The sequence below is a fragment of the Symphalangus syndactylus genome, chromosome 5 (genome assembly GCF_028878055.3).
Source record: "Symphalangus syndactylus isolate Jambi chromosome 5, NHGRI_mSymSyn1-v2.1_pri, whole genome shotgun sequence".
Taxonomy (NCBI): domain Eukaryota; kingdom Metazoa; phylum Chordata; class Mammalia; order Primates; family Hylobatidae; genus Symphalangus; species Symphalangus syndactylus.
In genome coordinates, this window is record NC_072427.2 from 66,949,207 (window position 1) to 66,973,148 (window position 23,942).

Sequence of the window (23,942 nt, forward strand, 5' to 3'; positions counted from 1 at the left end):
GTTTATTTTCACAGATTACAGCAAAAAAATGGACTTTTGCTACAGATCATTAGTTACGAATCCTCCCTTTTTAGTAGCTCAAACATATTATATTTTGAAAATATGTTCATGATCTTTTTAGGGTGATCTCCCTTATTGAGATGTGTGCCTTTCCTAGACAAGGCAATATTTGATTTTTCCCTGTATTGTAGGAACTTAAGAAAATCTTCGATGACAATGATGATAATGTGATAAAATTTAGCCTCAGCTCTAGAATGTTGCCACATGAACCTTGTAAACTATTTTTAGTGCAATAGAAAAATTCTTGAGAATTTTAAGATTTGGTTCATTTAGAAGATACGGTTTTATTTTAGTTCTATCAAATTACTTATCATGTGACCTTCAGCAAGGCATTTAACTTTCCAGGCCCCATTTTTTTCTCCCAAAATACTAAAGGATTACTGAGAATCAAATGAAATAAGGCATATATAAACAGCCCTTCAATGAGTTCCTGTTGTATAGGACTGGTCTGTTCCACATGTGGATCTCTAATGCAAAACAATGTATTGAGAAAGTACCAGGCATTGATAAACATAAGACATTAATTAATTATTTGACGTGTAATTTAGAGGCTCCAAATCCCAATGGGACAACAATATGACTGGTGAAACAAAACCTATCCCTGCTTTAAAGGTCCATAGACTCTTGGAGTCTTAGTGATTATGTTATACAATCTCTTACTTTACAAATGAGAAAGTAGAATAACAGTTATATAGTTAATACATGGCAAAGCAAAATTAAAAGCCACCTCTATATTAAGCCATAAGATTTGTAGCTGTATCGAATATTAACCATTGCCATGTTAGTGATAAGATGACTCAAAAAGTAGTCTAAGACACACTTTATCTTAGCCTCCTTTTAATTTTTTTAATTTATTTTTATTTTTATTTTTTTCGAGACAGAGTCTTGCTCTTCGCCCAGGCTGGAGTGCAGTGGTGCAACCTTGGCTCACTGCAACCTCTGCCTCCCACGTTCAAGCAATTCTCCTGCCTCAGCCTCTTGAGTAGCTGGGACTACAGGCAGGCACCACCATGCCCGGCTAATGTTTGTATTTTTAGTAGAGACGGGGTTTCTCCATGTTGGCCCAGCCGGTATTGAACTCCCGACCCTGTGATCCGCCCGCCTCGTTCTGCCAAAGTGCTGGGATTACAGGCGTGAGCCACTGCGCTGGCCTAGCTTCTTTTTAAAAATGACCCATAATATAACTTCTCTTTGCCCCATCTTACAAATATAAAATATTATTCAAGTCCAGAAACAGGGTCTATTCTGATCTGTATAGCTGGCTATTATTTTAGACAGTAGATTACAGGCTTTGTGACTTTTTCCACAAGATATGGATTATTTTCTACATACAAATAGAAAGCAATTCCAGGGTCATGATGACACTTTGAGTCTGTGTTTCAGCATGTCTATGGGAAGGCAGTAAATTGTCTTTTTAAGGAAAATTTACCTGGTGGTTGCAGATAGTAATATTCAGTGCCATTAAAGTGAGAATGAAAATGAATTTATTAGAAAAAGAACTCTATACTTACATTAGGGTTTCAAGCTGATTTTAAAGTCACATTTCTACTATTTAAGGGAAATATTTTCTAGTGGAATTAAATAATGCATATGGCTTTACCATAAGGCAGAATTTCCAATGGGATGTGACTCAGGAAAAATAAAAAAGGCTTGAGCTGAGTTCTGAAGGGCAGGTAGGATTTGATAGGTAAAAAAGGAGGGAAGAAAGTCTATTGAGAGGCAAGAGCATGTGCAAAGGCCCTGCGGCATGAAGGAGCAGTCAAGCACTGGAAAGTAAAAGTAGTATGAGAAGGGCCAGTGTGGCTAGAGCAGAGTGCGTGAAGAAGCATGGAGAGAGGAGAGTCCAGGAGGTGAAAAGGGGCAAGATCACCACAGTTCAAGTTAGGTGGGCAAACTCCTCTCCACTACAGATTCACAATACATGGCTCTTCCTCTCAATGCTTTTTCTCGTGCTCTCCTTTACAGAGTTGATATTTCTGACCTGGGCTGCGTGTACTTTATTAAAGCATTGTTTCACTGTATTGTAATTACTTATTATTACATATCAATTTCTACTAGTAGACTGAGTTTCTTGAGGACAAGAAGTGTGCAATACTTATGTTCCTTTTTCTAGCACCTAGCACCATTCCTGACAGATACGAAATATATTTAAATATTTTCCATGTGGATCAATCCATCAGGTTCAGTCTTTCATTAGTAGGCACAGTTATTTGTGCTTACATCACCCCACAGAAATGGTCTGATTCTATATGTGCAAAGTCATTAAAATCACTGGGTAAAAGGAACAGTCTAAGTACAAAGCCTAATTCAGTTGCAACAAATGAAAACTTATTAAAATCTGCATTCCAGGAACTCAGGGACCTGGTCTGTCTGGTTCAATGCTCAGTGCCTGGAGCAATTCACGTACAAAGTAGAAATCACAAACTGGTTTACAGAGTGGATAACTATGATGAAAGTTCTGAGATAAGAATGCCTTAATCCTAAACTGGATTTTGCTAATGATTTCTTATGAGGCTGAGTAAATAACTCACATTGTATATCCTTATTTTCCCCATCAGTGAAAATTAATCTAAGTAAATAACTTAGATTGTGTAGCTTTATTTTTCCCATCAGAGAAGTATTATAAAATTCAGTTCGAGCCCACAAGGAGATCTAAAGCTGAGGGGGTGAAGGCTGCTAAGTTATATCTCATGGGTGCTCTCCTCATCTAACAACAACTGTTCCCGCAGAAAGAGAGTAAATGCCTCCTAAGACATCAGCCAAGTCTATTTTTAAGGGAAAGTCAGTCTCAACATATGTTATAATGCAGCAAGAAAACTCAGAGATAGATTCTGGTTAACATATTTTGTTAGTAGTTACATGACATAGTAAGTTAGACTGAGGGTAAGAAAAAAACACAGGTATCTAAAAATGATCTAAAAATCATCTTGAGAAAGGACTTTTTTGTGGTTGTAAAAAGAAATACCTTTGAACCTTAATGGTATGTCCATGGGTATATATTTATGCTAATATTATACCAAGAGAAAGGTTGAGTGAAAATATAAAATTGTCAAATACTGGGAACAAATTACACAAAGCTATTGCTAATACCCTTAATTTTATAAGGAGTAAAGTATAGTCATTTCAAATTAATACTGTAAGCTCTTTCATTAGAATATTAGTTCCTTGGTGCAGATCTTAATCTGTTATATTCCCAGTACTCAGCATAGCTCTAAAATAGAGAAGAGTATCAATAAATATTTGAGAAATGAAAAAATAAATAGAAAAGACCTGTATAGAGTACCTTCCTCATCCCACTCTTCAGGCTAAATGTCACAAATTAAATCTTCCCTTGACTTTGAAAGTTGAAGAGCCTTCTTAGGAATATGAGATATCAAAATTATTTTTGCCAAACTGTAAGTAGCTCTTGGGCCCTCTGACATTGGGGAGAGAATGCTGTTGATTTGCCTGATGTGTTGTGGCATTTAGTGATGGTTCTTCCCAAGCTTTAAGGATAAAAAAATAGCCGGGTGAGCTAAGAGGATGGGGAACATAAGGCTAACTATCCATTCTATGAAAAACTAGCCCAAATGCCCATCATGCAACAAGTGGATAAAGAAAACGTGGTAGATACATACCATGGAATACCACCACTTAAGAACTAATGAGTGCTCTTCCATTTGACAACATGGTTATCCATGTTAACCAAACACCACATGCTCCCCCAAAACTATTGAAATTAAATAAATAAATACATTTATAAGAACCTGACAATCAAATAATCTTTTAGGCATAAAGTCAATTTTACTGACATTTATGCACTTAGACACATTGTATAAAATAAAAAGAATAAAAAATACAGATATGCTTAATAAGCACAATATTTTTAAAAAAACGACTGTTAAGAACCAGAAACTAACTTGACCGTTCGGTTTGCACAGGATTGTTATACAGTCAGGACTTGCTCTGAACTTGTCTTGTTCCTTCCAAAGAAAATCTGATGGAGGTTGATGCTTTGCTTCAGATGCTGCTGCCCACACCTGTAATAAAATTGTTAATGACAAATGCCACTGGAGTTGAACACAGTTTTGTAAATGTCATAGGGTTACTCCAACATAATCTTTCTGAACAGATGAGGTTTTAAAATATAATGACTATATCATATACAATGTCAAGCTATGCAACACCAGACAGCTACTCTACAGGGATTAAAGGAAAAAATGAGAAAGGAACCCTCCTGCATGAGCTAATTACCTGTTCTCTAAGCAAATAATCTCTTTGCTTGTCTTTGCAGGTTTATATTTACTTGGTTTCAGGAAATTAAGAATTTCATTTTAATAGTTAAATTATAAAAACAAAAGATATTGTACACAAAATTGAAGACAGCTGTGGAAATTTAACTGTGGGTATTAATTAGCATCCAGAAGACTGACAAAGTGCGGTAATTAACCAACAACAACAAAATCACATCTTAAGTACAGATCCAGATAGAGTGATAATGAGACAGTGCTGAGCCACAGACTGACAGTGTCAACAAGTTTGTCCTGTACAATTCTAATGTACAATATTTATACTCTTATACTCACTGTTACTGTGGAATTTGCCTGCATTACGATGTTTGGAAGGAATCGGTACAAAGAAATGGTTTGTCCATTCATATTTTGCTGGAGAATATGATCTCCAATTGCCATCTCTTTGTCAAGGGAAGAGTTAATGAGCTTCACGAACAAACCCTTGACATTCACTTCAGCTATTTCAATATCTCCAAGAGAACTAGAAAATAAAACACAAAGATTGTAAGGTGCCTTTAATAGGAGAATCTTTGACTCACTTTAAGAAGTGAATAATAAACTGCTTGAAAGTTGTTCTTGAACTGTATATTCTATTGGGCAAGTTCTATACAGAAATAGTATATTTTGTAACCTCAGACAAATGGCTTGAGTTTTTAGTTCTATTTCTTTATCTGTGCAATAAAATAATCTATTTCACTTAAAGAAAACTTAAAAGTATTTTAGGTGTCAAGGTATGAAAGCCACAGGAAGTTGTGAACTATAATAGTTTAAATTTCCTACTGTTCAAGAAAAAATCATTGAGACATGAAACTCTCAAAAGTAGATCAAGAGACAAATCATTTACTTTATTTCTGATAAAGTGACTGAAGATAAATAGCAACTATGTGATTACAAGATTTTTGAAAGGTAAAAACGTTATATAAACATAAGATGGTATTTTTTACCATTTAACTTGTGTTGAGAGCTAAGTATGTACGATCCAGGGACCAGGATAATCATTTATATATCATTATATATCAGCATTTTTCAGATTGTGAGTCACAACTTATTAGTAGGTCAAAAATCACTTTGGTAAGTGGGGACCCCCATCTTAAAAACAAGATATATCTGTACCAATAATAATAACAACACTACTTATACGCCAGGCACTTAAAAACACTATATATCTAATATCTCTATATGTATATCTATGTCTATGCTTCTATTTATTTATCTATCTACCTATCCCTATATATAGTTCTCCACAATTTCTTATCCACAGTTCCAAAATCTAAAAAGCTCTAAAAAACCAAAAAAATTTTTTTTTTTTTTTTTTATTATACTTTAGGGTTTTAGGGTACATGTGCACAATGTGCAAGTTTGTTACATATGTATCCATGTGCCATGTTGATTTCCTGCACCCATTAACTCGTCATTTAGCATTAGGTGTATCTCCTAATGCTGTCCCTCCCCCCCGCCCACCCCACAACAGTCCCCGGAGCGTGATGTTCCCCTTCCTGTGTCCATGAGTTCTCATTGTTCAATTCCCACCTATGAGTGAGAACATGCGGTGTTTGGTTTTTTGTCCTTGCGATAGTTTACTGAGAATGATGTTTTCCAGTTTCATCCATGTCCTACAAAGGACACGAACTCATCATTTTTTATGGCTGCATAGTATTCCATGGTGTATATGTGCCACATTTTCTTAATCCAGTCTATCGTTGTTGGACATTTGGGTTGGTTCCAACTCTTTGCTATTGTGAATAGTGCCGCAATAAACATACGTATTTGAAGCAAAGCCTGGTCCAAAACTGAGGTGAGGCTATTTATAGTCTTTGTTTATGGTTTATGTGAATATTTATATATTTTTCTGTGAAAAGATTAATGTTTGATTTTTGATACTTCTGTAATCCCTGACAGGGTGTTATATGTGTTCTAAAATTTCCTTTCCTAAAATTGTCAAAATTCTGAATTTGGAAATATGTGAGTCTCCAAGTATTTTGGTGAGGGCATTGTGGACTCATGGTAACTCATGTAATTCTCACAATAACATACATATTTCTCATTAAAATACTTCTACATATTTCTTACTGAAGGTCACATTCAAAAAATGTGAGGAACACTGTATTATCTCATTTAACTCTTAAAACAACTCAGACTGGTTGTATTTTTAGCCCCGTTTTATAGATAGAGAAACTGAGGTTTAGAGAGATTAATTCCCATGTACAAGGTCACTCAATAAATGTTAATCCTTGTCCTTCTGCGTCACTCAACGAGTAAAATCTCAAATAGGTTTGACCTAACCATTCAGGTTGTTTAAATTCTGTACACACCATGGTGGTTGAACTCTACTAGAAAACGCACACACAAAGATTGCTGCTACCAAAAACTTAGTGGTCTCCAACCACACCTGGGCCCTTGCTGATTGACAGCAAGTTGTCATCTTCATAAGCCAACTTCAGAATCTTCAGAGCAGCTTCTGCCATCCTTCAACAATGTTTAAATCCCTGCCCCATATCTCTATTCTCACTCTTTGCAAGTTATCTCACTAAGAAAACATGACCATCAGAAAGACTAGTGCATTTCCCTGCTTCCCACTTAGAAACAGGCTCTCCTAGGCTCTCCTACAGCAGAGCCCACCTTTTCTCTGTAGCCCACCACATTTTCGTGGAAGAGTCCCCTTCTCCCATCTGCAGTGAAGCCCTCTGGTCACCAACTCCTCCTGATGCTTCAGCAGCTCAGTCCCCTCAGTGTCCTTCCTTTCTCCTTTAACACCAACTTCTCCCTCTGGACTACCTATTTCCCCCAAATAGGTACATATCCTTGAGGGGCTGCCACCTTAAAAAAGAAAAAAGAGAACAGGCCTTCTCCAGCTTACAATTCCTACTGCCATGACAACGTAGCTTTTGGAAAAGGCTATGCCACTAATTAATCACCTCTGTTTACTTCACAACCACCTACCTCTGCCAAAGACCCAGATGACCAGTGTCCTTCACAATCGGTAAATTGAGTGGCAACTATTAGTCTGTATCTTCATGTCTCCTCAGTATTGGCCTCTGCCAGATATGCCGTTTTAGGAAACTCTTCCCTTTGCTTCTTGAAGTCAACTGTTTTGCCTCTATCAGTCTTGTTACTTTTCAACCCCTTTTTAAGATTTTGCCCAGCACAAGCTGCTTATTGGCTACTCAGTTTTCCTCTTTAATGAATTGCATGTTCATATCATTTCATTCACTTTTCTGAATTTACATTTTTATAATTGATTTATGGTATTCATAGCATAGTATTCAATTATATGCACATATTTTCTGCAAGAAGAGGCTTTAAAAATACTTCATCTATAATGTTTCTTATGGTACAGTTTATATTTCTAAAATTTTTACTGTGATAAAATTAATCAATCTTTTTCTTCATAGTTTCTGCTTTTTGTGTCCTATATAAGAAATCTTTCCCTGCTCTTATGTCATATTTTCTTTTAAATGTTTCAATAATTTGCTTTGAACAGCTTTGTTTGTATGTATATATGTGTGTGAGAGTGTATTTCATATAAGGAGCTAATTTTCCTACTTAATTAGATTGTCCATCATCTCCCTGCTGATTTGTAATGTCACCTTAGTCAAACAGCCAGTTTCTGAATATTGTAAGGCTTCCTAGCTGTTCCGTTGATCTAGCTGTTCATCCTGTGTCTATGCCAAATGGCTTTAATTTATATTGTTTTAGACGAAGTCTTGATTTTGGTTGGACAAGTACCCTTTCATTTTCTTTTCCAATATTGTGTTAACTCTTTTTAGACTTTAACCCTTTGTGGTAAGCAAAATAGCTGTCCAAAGATGTCCATCTCTAATCTCTGGATCCTGTGAATATGTTATGTTAGATGGCAAAAAGGACTTTGCAGATATAACTAAAGTTATGGATGTTAAGATAGGGAGAGTATCCTAGGTTATTCAGGTGGAATTAATCTACACTTGATCTTAGCCAAAAGGCCGAGAAGCGATCAGGTGGAATTAATCTAATCAAATGAACCTTAAAATTAGAGAATTTACTCCAACTGGAAGCAGGAGAGAGCTGCAGCGGGAGGGAAGTCAGAGGGAATCCAAGCATGAGAAGGATTCCATGCACTGTTGCTGGTTCTGAGATGTAGCTGCCCATGTGCAAGGATTGGGAAGAGGCCTTTTGAAGCTAAGGGTGACTGCATGCTGACAGTTAGTAAAGAAGTACTATCACCGCAAGGGATTGAATTTGGCCAACAACCTCAAAGAGCTTGGAAGCAGATTTATTTCAGTGTCCAGATAAGAGCCTATTTGACATCTTAATTTTGACCTTGTAAAACTCTAAGAAATCAGCTGAGACAACCCAGATTTATGGCCTAGGGAACCACGTGTTAATAAGTGGGTGCTATTCTTGTTATTTTAAGTCACTAAGTTGGTGGTAATTTGTTATGGCAGCAATAGGACACCAATATATATTTCTTGTGATTTTTAGAGTCAGTTTGTCAGAAATGTTGCCCTGTTGGCCTACAGTTTCAGTCCCAATGTTTGCATTGGATATTTAGTCTAGTGTGTCTTGTTATTCTATTTTTCTGTTGATAAACCAACTGCCAGCCACTATTTTTGTTGTTTCTTTGAAGGTAAATGTCTTTTTTCTCTGGCTGACTTTAAGACTTTTTTTGTGTCTTCTGTTTTAAAAAGTTTTTTTTTTTTTTTTTCTTTAAAGAATGTAGCTGGTTTGTTTGCTGGCTTGTTTTCTGTCTTTTAGCCTGCTGGACGTTGGTAGTACTTCTTGAATATTTGGCTTGATGTCTTTCATTAGTCTGGGAAAATTCTCTTCTGTATTTCGATCAATACCATTCTACCTCAATCTTTCTTCTCCTTCAGTGACTTTAATTAGAAGTAGATTAAAACAAAATCTTGCCTTATTTGTCTCTTATGCTTATTTATAACCTTGCTATCTGTGATTCAGTCTAGATATTTACTTCTGAGAATATTCCAGTTCAGTAATTCTCTCTTCTGCTATATCAAATGTAATGTTAAACCCACCTACTGAAATAATAATTTCCATTATTAGATTTTTTTTTACTTCTAGAACTTGTTTATGATTTTTAGCTCCCAGGTTTATTTTAAAATTTTTATCTCATCATTTAATTACTTGAATATTTTAGTCATTGTTAGTTTGAAATCCTGGTCAGATGACTACAATGTCTGGACCGTCTAGGCCTGTTTCTGTTGTCCACTTTTAATCTTGGTGTTTGGTCAACTCTTATCTTTCATATATTTTTTGTTTGTTTGTTTTTGCTTGGTGCCTAGTATTACAGAGAAAAAACTGCAGAGATAATTTAAGGTTCTGTATAATATTTTTTCACTTAAGATTTACTTTTGCTTCTGGTAGGCATCTAAGTTGGGAACAAATCACTTTAGATTAAATGTGAAATAATTGGACACTGTACTGGTCTGTTTTGCATATAGCCTTACTCTTCCGTCTTTCCTTGAAGTTCCAGCTGAAAGCCTCAAGTGACCCTTCATTTTTTTATAGGCCCTAAATGCCAACTTTTATTCACCCAGTCATATGAATCTTGAGAAGAACTTCTAACTTCTCAGTCTCTTAGTTGCAGCTTTCAAAATTAGCAGCTGTTTTGAGGAGAAAAGTGGCTCTAAATGTCAGGTTATCACTCTGGATTTTGTCTCTCAGAAGAGGAATTATGAAAATAATGGGTGTAACCTTCTATGAAATCTCTTGATATACATTATCAAATTCCCTTCAAAATAGTGGTCTCATCTGCATTGTATGAGAATGCTTTTTTTTTTATAGAGGCTCACTTTTGAACGATTTGTCTTAATTTCTTTTCTTCTTCTTTTTCTTTTGCACTATCATGGTTCTTACCAAATTTTGGATGTAACATTTTACCCTTTGACATCCCTGGAACTCCTTTGTGTCATCCTCATCTTACTGTTACTAAATTCTCTACAGGATGTTTTTATTTTTTGACAGAACATTCTTTTGTTTTTCAGACTTGCTTTTTCTGCCTGGGAAGATGAGCACTAATTTGACTTTTGTTTTTAAACAGATAAGACCCTGGAATAGCTCAGCTATTCCTTTGTTATTATACATATAGCTGGATATGTACAGTTGCTTTTCAAAAATCCTTCATTATACAAGCAAAGTGCTTATTCATTAACCTTAAATTTTTATTTTATGCATATACATAGAATAAATCTTCCTGTCTGAAGGAAAAAACAACATTGTCCATATCAGAGCACTTTACTTGCCTTCTTTTTGATATAAAATCAATGCATGGAAATTCACAGAGGCAGGCTGTTAACTGCTGTCACACAGCCTTTAGTAGTTATCTTTTTCTCTTCCCTGCCAGCCTTCCCATTTATCTTTAATAGGAAAGTGACCTGAGATCTCTACTTATAATTTGTGATTGGCTGAGAGTGGAGAGTGATGTTGCAATCACCATCGGTAGCCTTTGCACAGTCTGTGTTTGTAAAGAGATTGAGTAGAAACATGACTATGTCACTTTTTAAACAAAATTACTTTCCATTATTTAAGCACTAATTTATCTGTTGGTTGGGCTCTCCTTGATAGCTCCATGCTATTTGTCTGCTTTTAGGTTTCTGATATTCTGCAGTTTGCTAAAATTATCTTTGAAGTTCCAGTTCTTCCAACCTGTATATACCTAACATTTCCTATATAGATGTTTATAGTTGGGGGCATATGGGCTGATGAGGGGGTACAGCATTTAAGAGTCCTTAAATTTTTAAAGGACAAAGTTAGAAAGACTCAGGGAACTTAATTCCGTTCATTGGTACTATAAGAGCCCTCACGCCTAAAAGTTTTGATGGTAGATCCTTAATGTCATGGAGATGTAAATTTGTACATCACTACTACAAGGTTCTAAATCATCCAAGGGAAGAATAAATGGGGTTTAGTCTGAATAAGAATCCTTCAAGAAGATGAAGATATTTGCAGCCTCAAAATTGTTTTAAACCAGAACCATTCGTGTGTTTATCATGATCTCAGTGAGGCCCATCCGAATCCAGAGCTTACTATCATTTTGACTCTAGACTTGTAGGATGAAGAATTTCTTGGGGGTTGAGATGGAGGATGAATGAGAAGTTAGCCTTCTTAATATAGTTTGATCACACCTGAGACACCTAGAACTAAACTTGAAGCCAAGGTAAGATCTTGGATATAGGGACAGGGAGCATGTGTAACTAGTGAAAATCCTAATAATGTCTCTACTTTGTTTCCTGTTTGCCTACAACTCCTTTTTTTTTTTTTCTTCTGCTGGCAGATATTAAACAAATCCCTAGAGATAGTAGGTGGTAGTAGGAAAGAAACAACAGCTTTGATTGAAAACAACCAAATTGAGAATCAGCTTCTGTTTCCAGCCTAGATGAAGTTACAAGAAGTGACTTTAGCCTTCCATCTGAAACAACTAAAAATCTGGAAAAATATATGAAACAATATTTTTGAAGATATTTGATACTGGTCAACAAAGAATGGTGATACTTGAGAGACAGAAGAGAAATGCAGTGAGACTTAAAATTTCCCCAGATTATTTCTCGAGAAAATTTCCAGGCTGCCTCATGGAGGGTGCATCCTCTCTGACTTGAGGAGATGGAGCTGAGAGTCTGGGGAGACCAAGGTGGCTGGAGGTCACAAGCAGAGTATCAGACACGGGAAACTGCAAAAAGAGTGCTGGCGATTTTCAGATGGTCCCTTTTGAGTATTTAGCAGAAGATTGATCAGCACATGTATTTGAGTAAATGCCCCAAGACTGTAGAAAAAGACTATTTTGAAAAGATTAGAAGGAACGGTACTTGAAGCTCTCACAGGGTAAGGAAGTTCCCACCAGCCAGACTGAAAAACCTCATAATTAATGGGGCCTTGCGTAGAGTACTAAGGAGACTTTTTCTCAGTAGTGGAGAATAATTAATAACAAAGTGAAGACATTGCTTTGTTTCCACCTAACAAACTGTAAAAGCTAGTCCTTAAAGCCTTGAACTATTATTTCCAAGTAACTTAAGTGGGTCCCAGAACAAAACTCAATAAATGAAAATTCATAGAAGTACAAAAATATTCTAGCCCCCAAACAAGGTAAAATCCACAATTTCTGGCATACAATAAAAAATTACCAGGCGTGCAAATAAATTGAAAAATACAGCCCATAACAAGGAGAAAAATCAATCAAAATGATGTAGAACTGACACGGATGTTATAAACAGTAGAAAAGGAAAAATCCTTATAACTGTATTTGTATGCTCAAAATGTAGAGACATGACTGAGATTTAAAAATACACTGGATGGGATTAACATAATAGTAGTCATTGCAGGTGAAAAGATCAGTGAACATGAAGACATAATAATATACACCATCCAAAAAGAAACAATCAGAGGAAAAAGTACATAAAAAGATAAAAAATAACAGAGCATTAGTAAACTATGGTACAACTTCAAGTGGCCTAATATATGTGAAATTGGAGTCCTTTAAAAGGAGAGAGGAAGCGGGGACAAAAAATATTTGAAGAAATAATGGTAAAAATGTTTCCAAATTTTTAATATTCAAAATCTATAAATATGCTAATCAAAAAAGTGTAACAACCCCAAGCATAGGAAATTTGAAGAAATTTATACCAGGACATCATAATCGAATCTCCCAAAAACAACGATAATGAGAACATCTTAAAAGCAGAATATTTGTGCAGAGGAGTAAATATAAGAATGACAGAAAATTTATTAGAAACAATTTAGACAAAAGGTAGTAGAGCAAGATCTTGAAAATATTGAAGAAATGAGAAAAACTGGGACAAAGAGAAAACAAATAACAAGATGGTAGACTTAACCTAATCATATTAATGATAACCTTAAATGTAAATAGTTTAAATGCCCCAATGAAAAGACAGAGATTTTTCAGACTGGCTAAAAGAGCAAGTCTCAACTATATGCTACCTACAAAACATGCACTCTAAATATAGACATAAATAGTTCAAAAGTTAAAGTATGGAAAAATATATACCATGCTAACACCAGTAAAAAGAAAGCTCCTGTGGCTATATTAATATCAGACAAAATATATTTCAGAACAAAGAATATTGCCAGGATAAAGAAAGTCATTTCATAATGATACAAGAATCAATTCATCAGAAGGATGTAACATTCCTAAATGTTTCTGTTTCTACATCTAATAACAAAGCTTTAGAAAACATGAAACAAAAGTGATTGAATTGCAAGGGAGAAATCAACAAATCCACAATTTTGGTAGATATTAATACCGCTCTCCCAATAATTGACACAACAAGTAGACAAAAAAATCAGCAAAAAGACAGTAGACAACACTATCAACCAACATGACATGGTTGACATGAAACACTCTACTAGACAACAGAATAATACATATTCTTTTCAAGTGCACCTAGAACATTTACCAGAATAATTAATATCCTGGCTATAAAAGGTCTCAGTAAATATAAAAGGATTCAAGTCATACAAAGTATGTTCTTTGACCACAATGGAATTTAATTAGAAATCAATAACAAGAAGATATCTGGAAAATCACTGGAACTGAAAAATCTGTAAAACACTTTGAAACTAAACAACACACTTTTCAATCACCCAAGGATCAAAAAAAAAAATGAAAATTAGAAAGTATTTTAAACTGAATGAAAATAAAAATACAACACATTAAAATTTGTGGGATGCCACTAAGCTGTACTTAGAGGAAAATTTATAACACCAAATACCTGTAGTATCAAAAGAGAAGAAGGTATCAAATCAATGACCTCAAATTTCACCTTAAAAAATTAGGGGAGTAAAAAAAGCAAATAAAGCCCAAAGTAGACAGAAGAAAGGGAATGGAGCCCAAAATGAAAATCAATTAAATAAAAAACAAAAAATAGGGGAAACCAATATAACCAAACACATATTCTTTGAGGAGCTCAATAAAACTAAATCTCTAGTGATATGATCAGGAAAAAGAGAAGATACAGATGACCATATGAGAAATGTGATACCAATAAGGATTCTACAGTTCTTAAAAGGATAAGAGAATATTATAAATGACATTATGCAAAAAAATTTGACAACTTAGATAAAAATGGACACATTTCTTGAAAGACACAAACTACCCAAGCTTATTCAAGAAGAAATAATTAGAATAGCCTAATATCTATTTAAAAACAATTTATAGTTTTAAAACTTTAACGCAAAGAAATTCCAGACTCAGATGGCTTCACCAATAAGTTCTATAAGACATTTCTGAAAAAAATTACTTCTACACAATCTCTTCTAGAAAAGGATAAAGGAGAGACTATATCCCATCTCATTCCATAAAGAGTGGAATTACCCTGATACCAAAACAGACAAGGACACTACAGGAACAGAAAACTACAGACCAATAATGTTTACAAACATTGATGCAAAAGTTTGAAGCAATATTTTAACAAATGGAATTCAAACAGTATAGTAAAACATAAACATTATGACCAAATGTTTATTGTAAAGTGCAGGGATGTTTAACATTAAAAAAGAAAAACCATATGGTCATCTCACTAGATGCATAAAAAGTATTTGATATAATCCAGCATCATGGAAAAAAAACCAACTTTTTATTTGTTGATCTATATTTTTTTGTCTCAATTTCATTTATTTTTCTCTGATCTTTATTGTTTCTTTTCTTCTACTAATTTTCAGTTTTTTTTTTCTTGCTTTCCTAGTTCCTTGAGATGTATTGTTAGATTGTTTACTTGAAGCTTTTCTACTTTTTTGATATAGGTATTTATTGTCATAAACTTCCCTATTAATACGGCTTTTTTTTTTTGTATCCCAGAGATTTTGGTATGTTGTGTTTCCATTTCCATTTGTTTCAAGACATTTTTAAATTTTCTTCTCAGTTTCCTCACTGATCCATTGGTTGCTCAGAAGTGTGTTTCTTAATTTCCATGTGTTTGTGTATTTTCCTAGGTTCCTCTCATTGATTTCTGGTTTTATTCCAATGTGGTCACAAAAGTACTTGACATAATTTTTGCTTTTTTGATATTTGTTTTGTGGCTTAAGAGAGCGTATTCAGGAAAGTTCCACGTGCTAATGAAAAGAATGTATATTCTACGGCAATTGGGTGAAATGTGCTGCACATGTCAGGCCTAGTTGGTCTAATGTGCAATTTAACTCTGATGTTTCTTTGTGATTTCTTTGTCTGGTTCATCTGTCCATTACTGAGAATAGGATGTTAAAGTGCCCTACTACTGTACTGCAGTCTATATCTCTGTTTAAATCTATTCATGTTTGCTTTATATACTTGGGAGCTTTGGTATTGGATGTACAGATATTTATAATTATTATATCTTCTTGCTGAATTGACCCCTTTATCATTATATAGTGACTTTCTTTGTCTCTTTTTATAGTCATTGATTTGTAGTCTATTTTATTTGATATAAGTATAGCTACTCCTACTCTTTTTTGGTTTCCAGTTGAATGGAATAGTTTTTCCATCCCTTCACTTTCAGTATGTGTGCCTTTGTAGGTGAAGTGGGTTTCTTTTAGGCAGCATATAGCTGGATTTTGTTTCCTTATCTCTAAGCCACTCTATACCTTTAAACTGAGAATCAAGTCCATTTACATGAAGTATTATTATTGATAAGAATGTATTTCTTGTTTTTGGGTTGTTTTATAATTTGTCTCCTCCTTTTGTCCTTTGTTACTATATTCTTTTGTTGTTAAGTAATTTTCTTTGGTAGTATATTTTAATTCATTGCTTTTTATTTTTTGTGAATCTATTATAGGTTTTTGCATTGTGGTTACATGAGGCTTACAAAAACCATCTTACAGCTATAACAAGTTATTTTAAAGAGATGAATACTTATCTTAAATCACAAAGGAAAGAATAGAAACAAAGAAAAAATCTCTAGACTGGAACTCCATCCTTCCATATTTTGACTGTTAGTTTTCTCAATTTACATATTTTTATACTGCCTATCTCTTAGCAGATTGCTATAGATATTACTGTTTTTGATAGATTTGTCTTTAGGGATTCACGCTAGAGTAATGAGTGGATTGTATACCACAATTACAATTCTGGGTTTTTCCATGTACTTAATTTTACCAGAGGTTTTATACTTTCAAGTGTTTTCTTTTTGAACATTAGTGTTTTTTTCTTTCAGATTGAAGAACTCTCTTTAGCATTTCTTATAAGATAGGTCTCGTGGTGGTGAATTCTCTTAGCTTTTGTTTGGGAAAGATTTTATCTCTTCATATTTGAAAGACAGCTTGGCTGGATACACTGTTCTTGGATAGTAGGGTTTTTAACACATTAAAAACATTGTCTCATTCCCTCCTGACCTACATGGTTTCCACTGAGAAGTCTGTTGCTGGACAAATTCTTTTCTCTCACAGCTTTTTGGTTCTTCTCTTTGTCCTTGACCTCTGGAGAGCTTGATTATTATATGAGTGTTTTTCACTTCTCTGTGGCCTCAGGAATTGTCTCATCCTCATATTTGAGTTCTGAGATACTGCTGATGATAATGATAATCTTGGCACTGTATATTTGTTTTTGTTTTCTGGGGTGGCTGGATAGGGATTGAAGACAGCTTGCTTCTACCCCACCATTTTTAATAGGATTGCATTTTAACAGAAGTTTTGAACATTTTATTTTGTTCCAAGCTGCTCATCATTTTAACATAGTACGTACTGAATGAAGGATCGGATGAGGTGTTTTTAGACAGTAGAGCAAATGCTTAGGTATTCTCCACTGTTAAATTGTAATAGGGCATGGGTGATTGATTTTAGGAAACATGGCATAAAGGGAGAGAAAATTTCCTTCATATCTGACCCTCAACTCTGATTTCTTTTAGCCATCTAACGACTTCTATCAACATGTGCTTATTACTAGCATTTCAAATTCAGTATGTTGTTCATGTAATAAGTAAGGCATGATTATATTAATATAAATGAATAGATCATAACTCTTTTTAGTCCTAATACCAACTTTCTTCCTGATCAATTTCTTTTTGCATAGATACTAACAGTCATAAAAATGGATCAATGAAGTAAAAATTTATCTTTCTCCTTCTGTCTTGAACCCAAGAGCTACTAGAAGAAAATATGTATATTAGATCCATCTAAATAATTCAACAACGATAAAAAAGTGTCCTGAATAATTGAGTTGACCCTATTAGTAAAGATTATGCAGCACTGTTTACTCTGGCATCTTTGAAGAATTAACATTTCTTGTTTGGTTCTTTAGACCATTATATCAATTTATTTTAATTGCTCAGAAGATGAAACAGTTATGTTTCAATGAACTGATTAGTGTTTTAGATAAAATAATGCATATAACTACAGATTAGAACTTTGTTTTCTGCTGATTTATTGGTCCTACACCAACAGAAGATACTAAGTAGTTCAAATAAAATATGTACCTGGAGGTAAATTGGCCAACTTCTTCAAGAATCATAGAAAAGTATTTTAAAGGTTTCTGAGTGTAGTTTGAGTGTGCTATAAGTTTCTTTGAATCACCAAACAAAGAAAGGAAATAATCTTCTCCATCCCCAATCATGGGTGATTCATCCTGTTTCTTTGGAACCGAGAAGGGGCTGGCATCTTTCAAGTAAACAAAAGAAAGAAGTAACCAGGAGAGAAGTAAATAAAATAACATTAAAAGGACCTAAAACCATTATCTTTATTCTCTGCTTCTACAAAATTATATTTTTACATTTTAATATCACTATCAAACTTAATGAGAATAGTTAGAAGCTTTAAACAAAAGTCCATAAAATAGTAAGTGGATATTTATAGTGACATCTTCAGTTCCTAGAGAGTATTTCAGTTATCTTAAACAATAAATTATATCATTAGAATAATGACTATTTAACTGATTATTTAGTTGTACTAGAAGCATCATCAATTTTGAAATAGGGAAAACATTTGAGTCTGTCAAATTTAGATTTGTTACATATAAATATAGCCTTATTCTACTTCATGTATGCTAAAATTCCCAAATGGCCAAACTTTAACTTAACCCATAAGTTAACGCCTCATATGAATCCTTTCCTACAATGGTTAGTACTCTTGCCAGGTAAAGACTTAAACTTCCTCCATTTAATTAAAATACTTTATTAGAAAGATAAAGTAATGCTTAATCAGATTCCACAGTCGTATTAGAAGTTTGCTCTTTTAAATCCTCACTACTTTGATTCAAATACAAAATAGGTTTCATAATTTTAAACATAAAGAGCCATTCTGGACAAATCTAATAATATATCTGCAAAGAGAGAGTTACATTACAAAGACGCATCGTGATGAAGTGGAAAGAACAACGTGTCTTGCATTTAGACAGACTTGTAATTATATTTCAGTTCTGCCATTTACTAAGCCAAGTGATGTAAATTTTCCAAGTTTCCATTTTCCTGAACATAAAATAAAGATATCACTACCTTGTGTAAGGAGATAAGAGAGCTGGAGATCATGTAGGTGTCTAGCATAATATTTAATATTTATCTGCCAATAAATGATAGCTATTATTACAGTACAGAGTTTTGGTTAATGTGACTCTCGGTCCAAAATCCTCAAAGGATTAAGACAATCTAGAGTTTAAATCTTACATCTTTAGCAAAACCAAAACAAGGTGAAAGATATAAAGGAATAAAATCATCGTTCTTAAATAAGATTCCTAAAAGTATTTTGTTGAGAAAAAAAAAAAAAACATTTGGAATTACATTAATTCATTCTCAGTCAAGTACTTCCTTAATCCTTAAATTCCTTTGGGGAAGGATAATATACAGCATCTTTCTTAACAGGTCATCTCGAGAAATAAAGGCCTTGGTATTCCAAAAGAAAAGAAGACACATTAACTTTGGTCCCAGTTGTTATTTTGTCTAGAACAAAAGATGGCAATGAACCAAGTGCCACAAATCTCAGTGAACCTATACATCTACCTAGAGAAGTGGAATCTACAGTAATGGAAGGAGAAGACTACATCCCAATTCAGCTCCCATATTGTAAGGGGAAGCCACTGTATTTCATTTTTTTGCCCCATTACAAGGAGCCAAAGTTTAACCCAAATATAGAACATATGCCATGATGATATAATGACGAATGATAGAAAATCTTTTCTTCCCAGACCTAAAATTTGTATTTTCATTTTCAGTATATGGGTTTTGGTCATCCTAAAGTTCAGTGTAAACTTAGGAGGTTTCTTGGGAAATTTTATACTCATCATACAAAAAATGAAACATAGGGAATATGACCATAATGGCAGGAGAAAAAAAAACCCTATATAACCCATGTGAAAGATTTTAAAAACGTATCAGAAACAAAATGAAATATATTAGAAACAAAATGAAATGTATTAGAAACAAAATGAAATATAGATGAGGGGCAGCTGGGCTGTAAATGGGCACAGGATGGTAGAGGATAATGGAGGCATCAGATAGTCACTGGACTAGTTGTGCTACCAGTTTTGAAACTTGTTAGTTGATTGGCAATTGAAACACAAACCCCAAATCTCATCTATTTTAAAAGAAGGTGATTACAGGTACGTTCAGATTCACAACTAATGTTTATTGAGTATTTATTATGTGCTAGGTAATTTTCATAAATATTTAATCTTTAGGATAGCCCTGTAACATTTCTATTTTAATCCCTATTTTGCATTTGTGGAAAATGAAATGCAGAGATGTTAAGTACTCTACCTGATGCCTAACATTGTAGAAAAACAGTAGGTCCTGTGTTTCAAAGGATGACAGTGTTTTCAGTAAACCACGAAAACATACCCTCAAAGTTCCCTAAACATGGTGAGAAACAAACACCCTAGAGTGTGGGTATTGCTGAGCACATTGTTGATAATAGTCAAAACTTTACTTTTTCTGATCATAGTACTGTTTTCATTTTCCTCTCCTTCAAGTTCTCTTTATTGTTTTACCATTTTCTCTCCATTATTTTATACCTACTTTATATTACTTCTTTGTCTCATCTATCTGTCTATTCGTTACTTAAGCCATACATCTCCTAAAGGCACAAAATACTCAATCTTTCTGGTATTTAATCCTTCTGGTAGTGTTCAGAGGAAGGGCAGTTAATGCTATACATTGGAATATTTAATTCTCTAGCACTTCTAATGTATGTTTGCAGTCAACTCATGAACCATCATGATAACTCAAGATATCTTAATTATAAGAATGATATATTTGGCACATGCATGTATGTGGCCTGAATTTAATACCCCAGTTCTAGGATCAGTGATGACCACAGTTAAGTTACTTTTCATAAGATGCTAGGAAGTTAGCATTTTGGGGGACTAATAATAAAACATCATTCTGGCTGAGAGTCATATATGCAATCTATTGAAATATATGCTTTAAAAGTACTCTAAAAATATGGGGTCCATATTTTGCTTACCCAAGCTGTTTTCCACTCGGGAACAGCTACCTGCAGTAGCTTTAGAAGTCAATTGTCCAGTTGTTGATATAGTTACTCTACTAATCTGAGGACTAGACAGATAGTAACCAAGAGGCATTCCACTGGAATTTGAAGATGACAATGGCAGTGTTGTGGCAACTGAACCCATCATCTTTGGGGAAAAATGTACTAAAGAATATACTCCAAGTTTGTCTTCTCTTCTGTGTACAAAAAATATAATAAATAAAATAAATAAATAAGAAAGTAAAAGTGGCTGTGAATAAAAGAAGCATGGGCTATCATTATTACCCAGAATTCTGCTTTTCAAAGGTAATATGCATCCAACACAAGCACAATAACATCTTGTATTTCTAGTTTTAACAATCTAAATAAAACACTTCATTATCAATTTATTATACGCTTGAAAAATATTTGAAAATTAACAAATTTCTATTGTAGATAGTTCTGAAAATGTGTAAGTAGAAAAAAGATAATACTAATCATTACAATGCCACCAACAAGACATTTTACCATCTCCTTCTAGGCTTTTAAATGTATTTTTTACTCTAAGTGGAGACTTCATAAGCCATTTATACCTCCACTTTGATCACTTGTCGTATTTCCTCTTTCCATTACCATAAAATCATGATTATAATTCTGGTTTAATATATCATTGTTTCCTATACACTTTTCCTTTAATTCCTGTTGCTGCTCAACTAACTTTTCTATATTAAGATTGTTTAGTGAATGTCTGCCTTCAAATAAACTGTACATGTTTGTGTGTGTGTATATGTATTGGAGGGAATGACAGAAAAGAGAGAAGAAAGATCATTTTCACGTTCTATTTTTATAAGTGAATCTTATTATGAACAAAGATTTCCTTTCTTTTTTATAACTATAAAACATTTGTTAACTAGTGCACAATCATTTGAACAAGGTTCATAAGCTTCAGTACAATTATTTTACAAGTTAAACAACACTTCATTGACATGAATCCTGAAAAGACTTAGGCCATTTCATTTTATGAGTCACATTGAGGCTCTTCCCAGTGACCTCAAAGCAATTTTTGCGGGTGCATGTGTGTATGCATGCGTGTTCAGTGCTTAAATTGTGAACAAAGTCCTCGAATCTAAACCCTTTATTTCTCTGAAAAATGAGACAAATGGCCAATTCAACCATCCCCTTTCTGGGGGTCCACATATCTATCCACTATAAGTCAGGAACTAATTATTTTGCCTCCATGAATTATCTCTGTTTGGATCTATTTCCCAAAGCTCTTATAAAGTTACGTTAGCCAACCTCTCCTTGTTGTTCTTTCAGGTTCTTTACAGGAGAATGAGGGCCTGGAGTTTCCTACTCTGCCGTCTTGCTGCTGTCACCCTCAATATCTCTGTTTACCAAGAGGTATTCACAATCATTTTGTTCTACAGTGTGAAAGTTCCTTTATCAGAAATCTTATACCTGGAGAGTTTTGTATTCAAAACTAGACTGCTCTTAATGTGCCTCTCAGCAGACACAGACATCTCAGGCAAATTTTTAAAATAATTAAATGGCATTGGCTTTGAAAATGTCGTGATTACTAGCCCAGTGCTTAATAAGCATGTGCACTTAACATCCTGCTGACACTCCAAGCATTCATATTTGTCAGAAAAGCTCTAACCTATGAAGATACACTATTGAGTATGACCATAGAGGTAGTGGGAAGGAGACTTTAGAGGTAAATTGTCAGATTACAGATATTTCATCTGTGTTCAACATGAGACAGGATTGTAAGACAGGACTTCTCCCTGACATTGACTATAACAGCAGAGAAATGCTTTTTTCTTTCAACATTCCTTATATCTGGGCTTCATAACAGACTGGCTATTCTTTTCAGCATGTTCATTTTATAAGATCTCAACTTTTTTCCTCTAGTAAAACAATAGCACTTTAAAATAAATTTAATTCCACAAGATTCCCAAGAAGCCTTAACAAAATCTTTGCAACCAGAGAAACCTGTCCCGGAGCTATAGGGTGTTCTTATTTTGGTAGGTGAATAAGAAATTCCTTTTCTTTTCTTTTTTTTTTTATGAGACAGGGTCTCTCTCTGTCATCCAGGCTGGAGTACAGTGGTACAATCATAGTTTACTGCAACCACCAACTCCTGGCTTCGTGATCCTCCCGCCTCAGCCTCCCAAGTAGCTGAGACTACAGGCACATGGCACCATGCCTGCTAATTTTGAAAAAAATTTTGTAGACATGTGGTGTTGCTATGTTGCCCGGGCTGTCTCTAATACTCCTGGCCTCAAGTGATTCTTTTGCCTTGACCTCCCAAATTGCTGGAATTACAGGCATGAGCCACTATGCCTGGCCGAATAAGAAATTTCTAATGGCTGCACACATCTTTGAAAGAGCTGAGACATTTCAGGAACAAACTCGTGTGATACAGCCCATCATCTGAACCTTCCACTTGCCTACCTATTAGTCTTCTTTTGGAAGATGAGAGATTTTTCTCAGTGCTTAGTTAACTTTCCCTTAAACATAAGTAATTTTCTAAGCCCCTTCTTGGTATCTCACTCCCTCCATAATTGATTAACATTAAACCAGGGGCAGTTACAAAAGCTCAAGTCTAGCATTGCAATGTTACTTTGGGAGATGCTGCATTGATAATATTGACAACAATCATTTCTCAGAGGATCTCTAAGAACAAATATTTAAAAATGGACTTGGACTGAACAATAAACATAGGACTTCTAGGTCCAAAGTAACAATAGCCTTAAATTATGTATACTCAATAAGCCAATTTTAAAGAAAACATTGGAAAACCAATGGTAATGCTTTAGTTGATGAATGATTTATATTAAATATAAAAATAGGGATTATAATTTTATATAACATTCTCACGGACATTTCCAAAATCAATATTCTGGTAATTTTTTTGTCCCCAGTTCTGTAAAATAGTTCTAGAAATAAACTATTTCTGTAAATTGCCTTAACATATTCCATGGGAACTTTGGAGGCCGGGCGCGGTGGCTCACGCTTGTAATCTCAGCACTTTGGGAGGCCGAGGCGGGCGGATCACGAGGTCAGGAGATCGAGACCACGGTGAAACCCCGTCTCTACTAAAAATACAAAAAATTAGCTGGGCGTGGCGGCGGGCGCCTGTAGTCCCAGCTACTCGGAGAGGCTGAGGCAGGAGAATGGCGTGAACCCGGGAGCCGGAGCTTGCAGTGAGCCGAGATCGCGCCACCGCACTCCGTCTCA

The 23,942-nt window shown here is 34.6% G+C and overlaps 1 protein-coding gene across 16 annotated transcripts in view; it reads right to left on the reverse strand.

Moving 5' to 3' along the window:
• LMNTD1 (lamin tail domain containing 1) overlaps positions 1–23,942 on the reverse strand; it is a 208,203-nt gene that overhangs the window by 88,498 nt on the left and 95,763 nt on the right. For 15 of the 16 annotated variants that reach the window (XM_063639976.1, XM_063639977.1, XM_063639978.1 and 12 more), the window contains 4 exons: positions 20,700–20,920; positions 17,723–17,903; positions 4,626–4,812; positions 3,960–4,079 (listed from right to left, as the gene is read on the reverse strand). In XM_063639976.1, coding sequence (XP_063496046.1) covers positions 3,960–4,079; positions 4,626–4,812; positions 17,723–17,903; positions 20,700–20,920 — 709 coding nt within the window. The remainder of the gene's footprint in view (positions 1–3,959; positions 4,080–4,625; positions 4,813–17,722; positions 17,904–20,699; positions 20,921–23,942) is intronic. The other variant, XM_055280342.2, reaches the window with a different exon arrangement.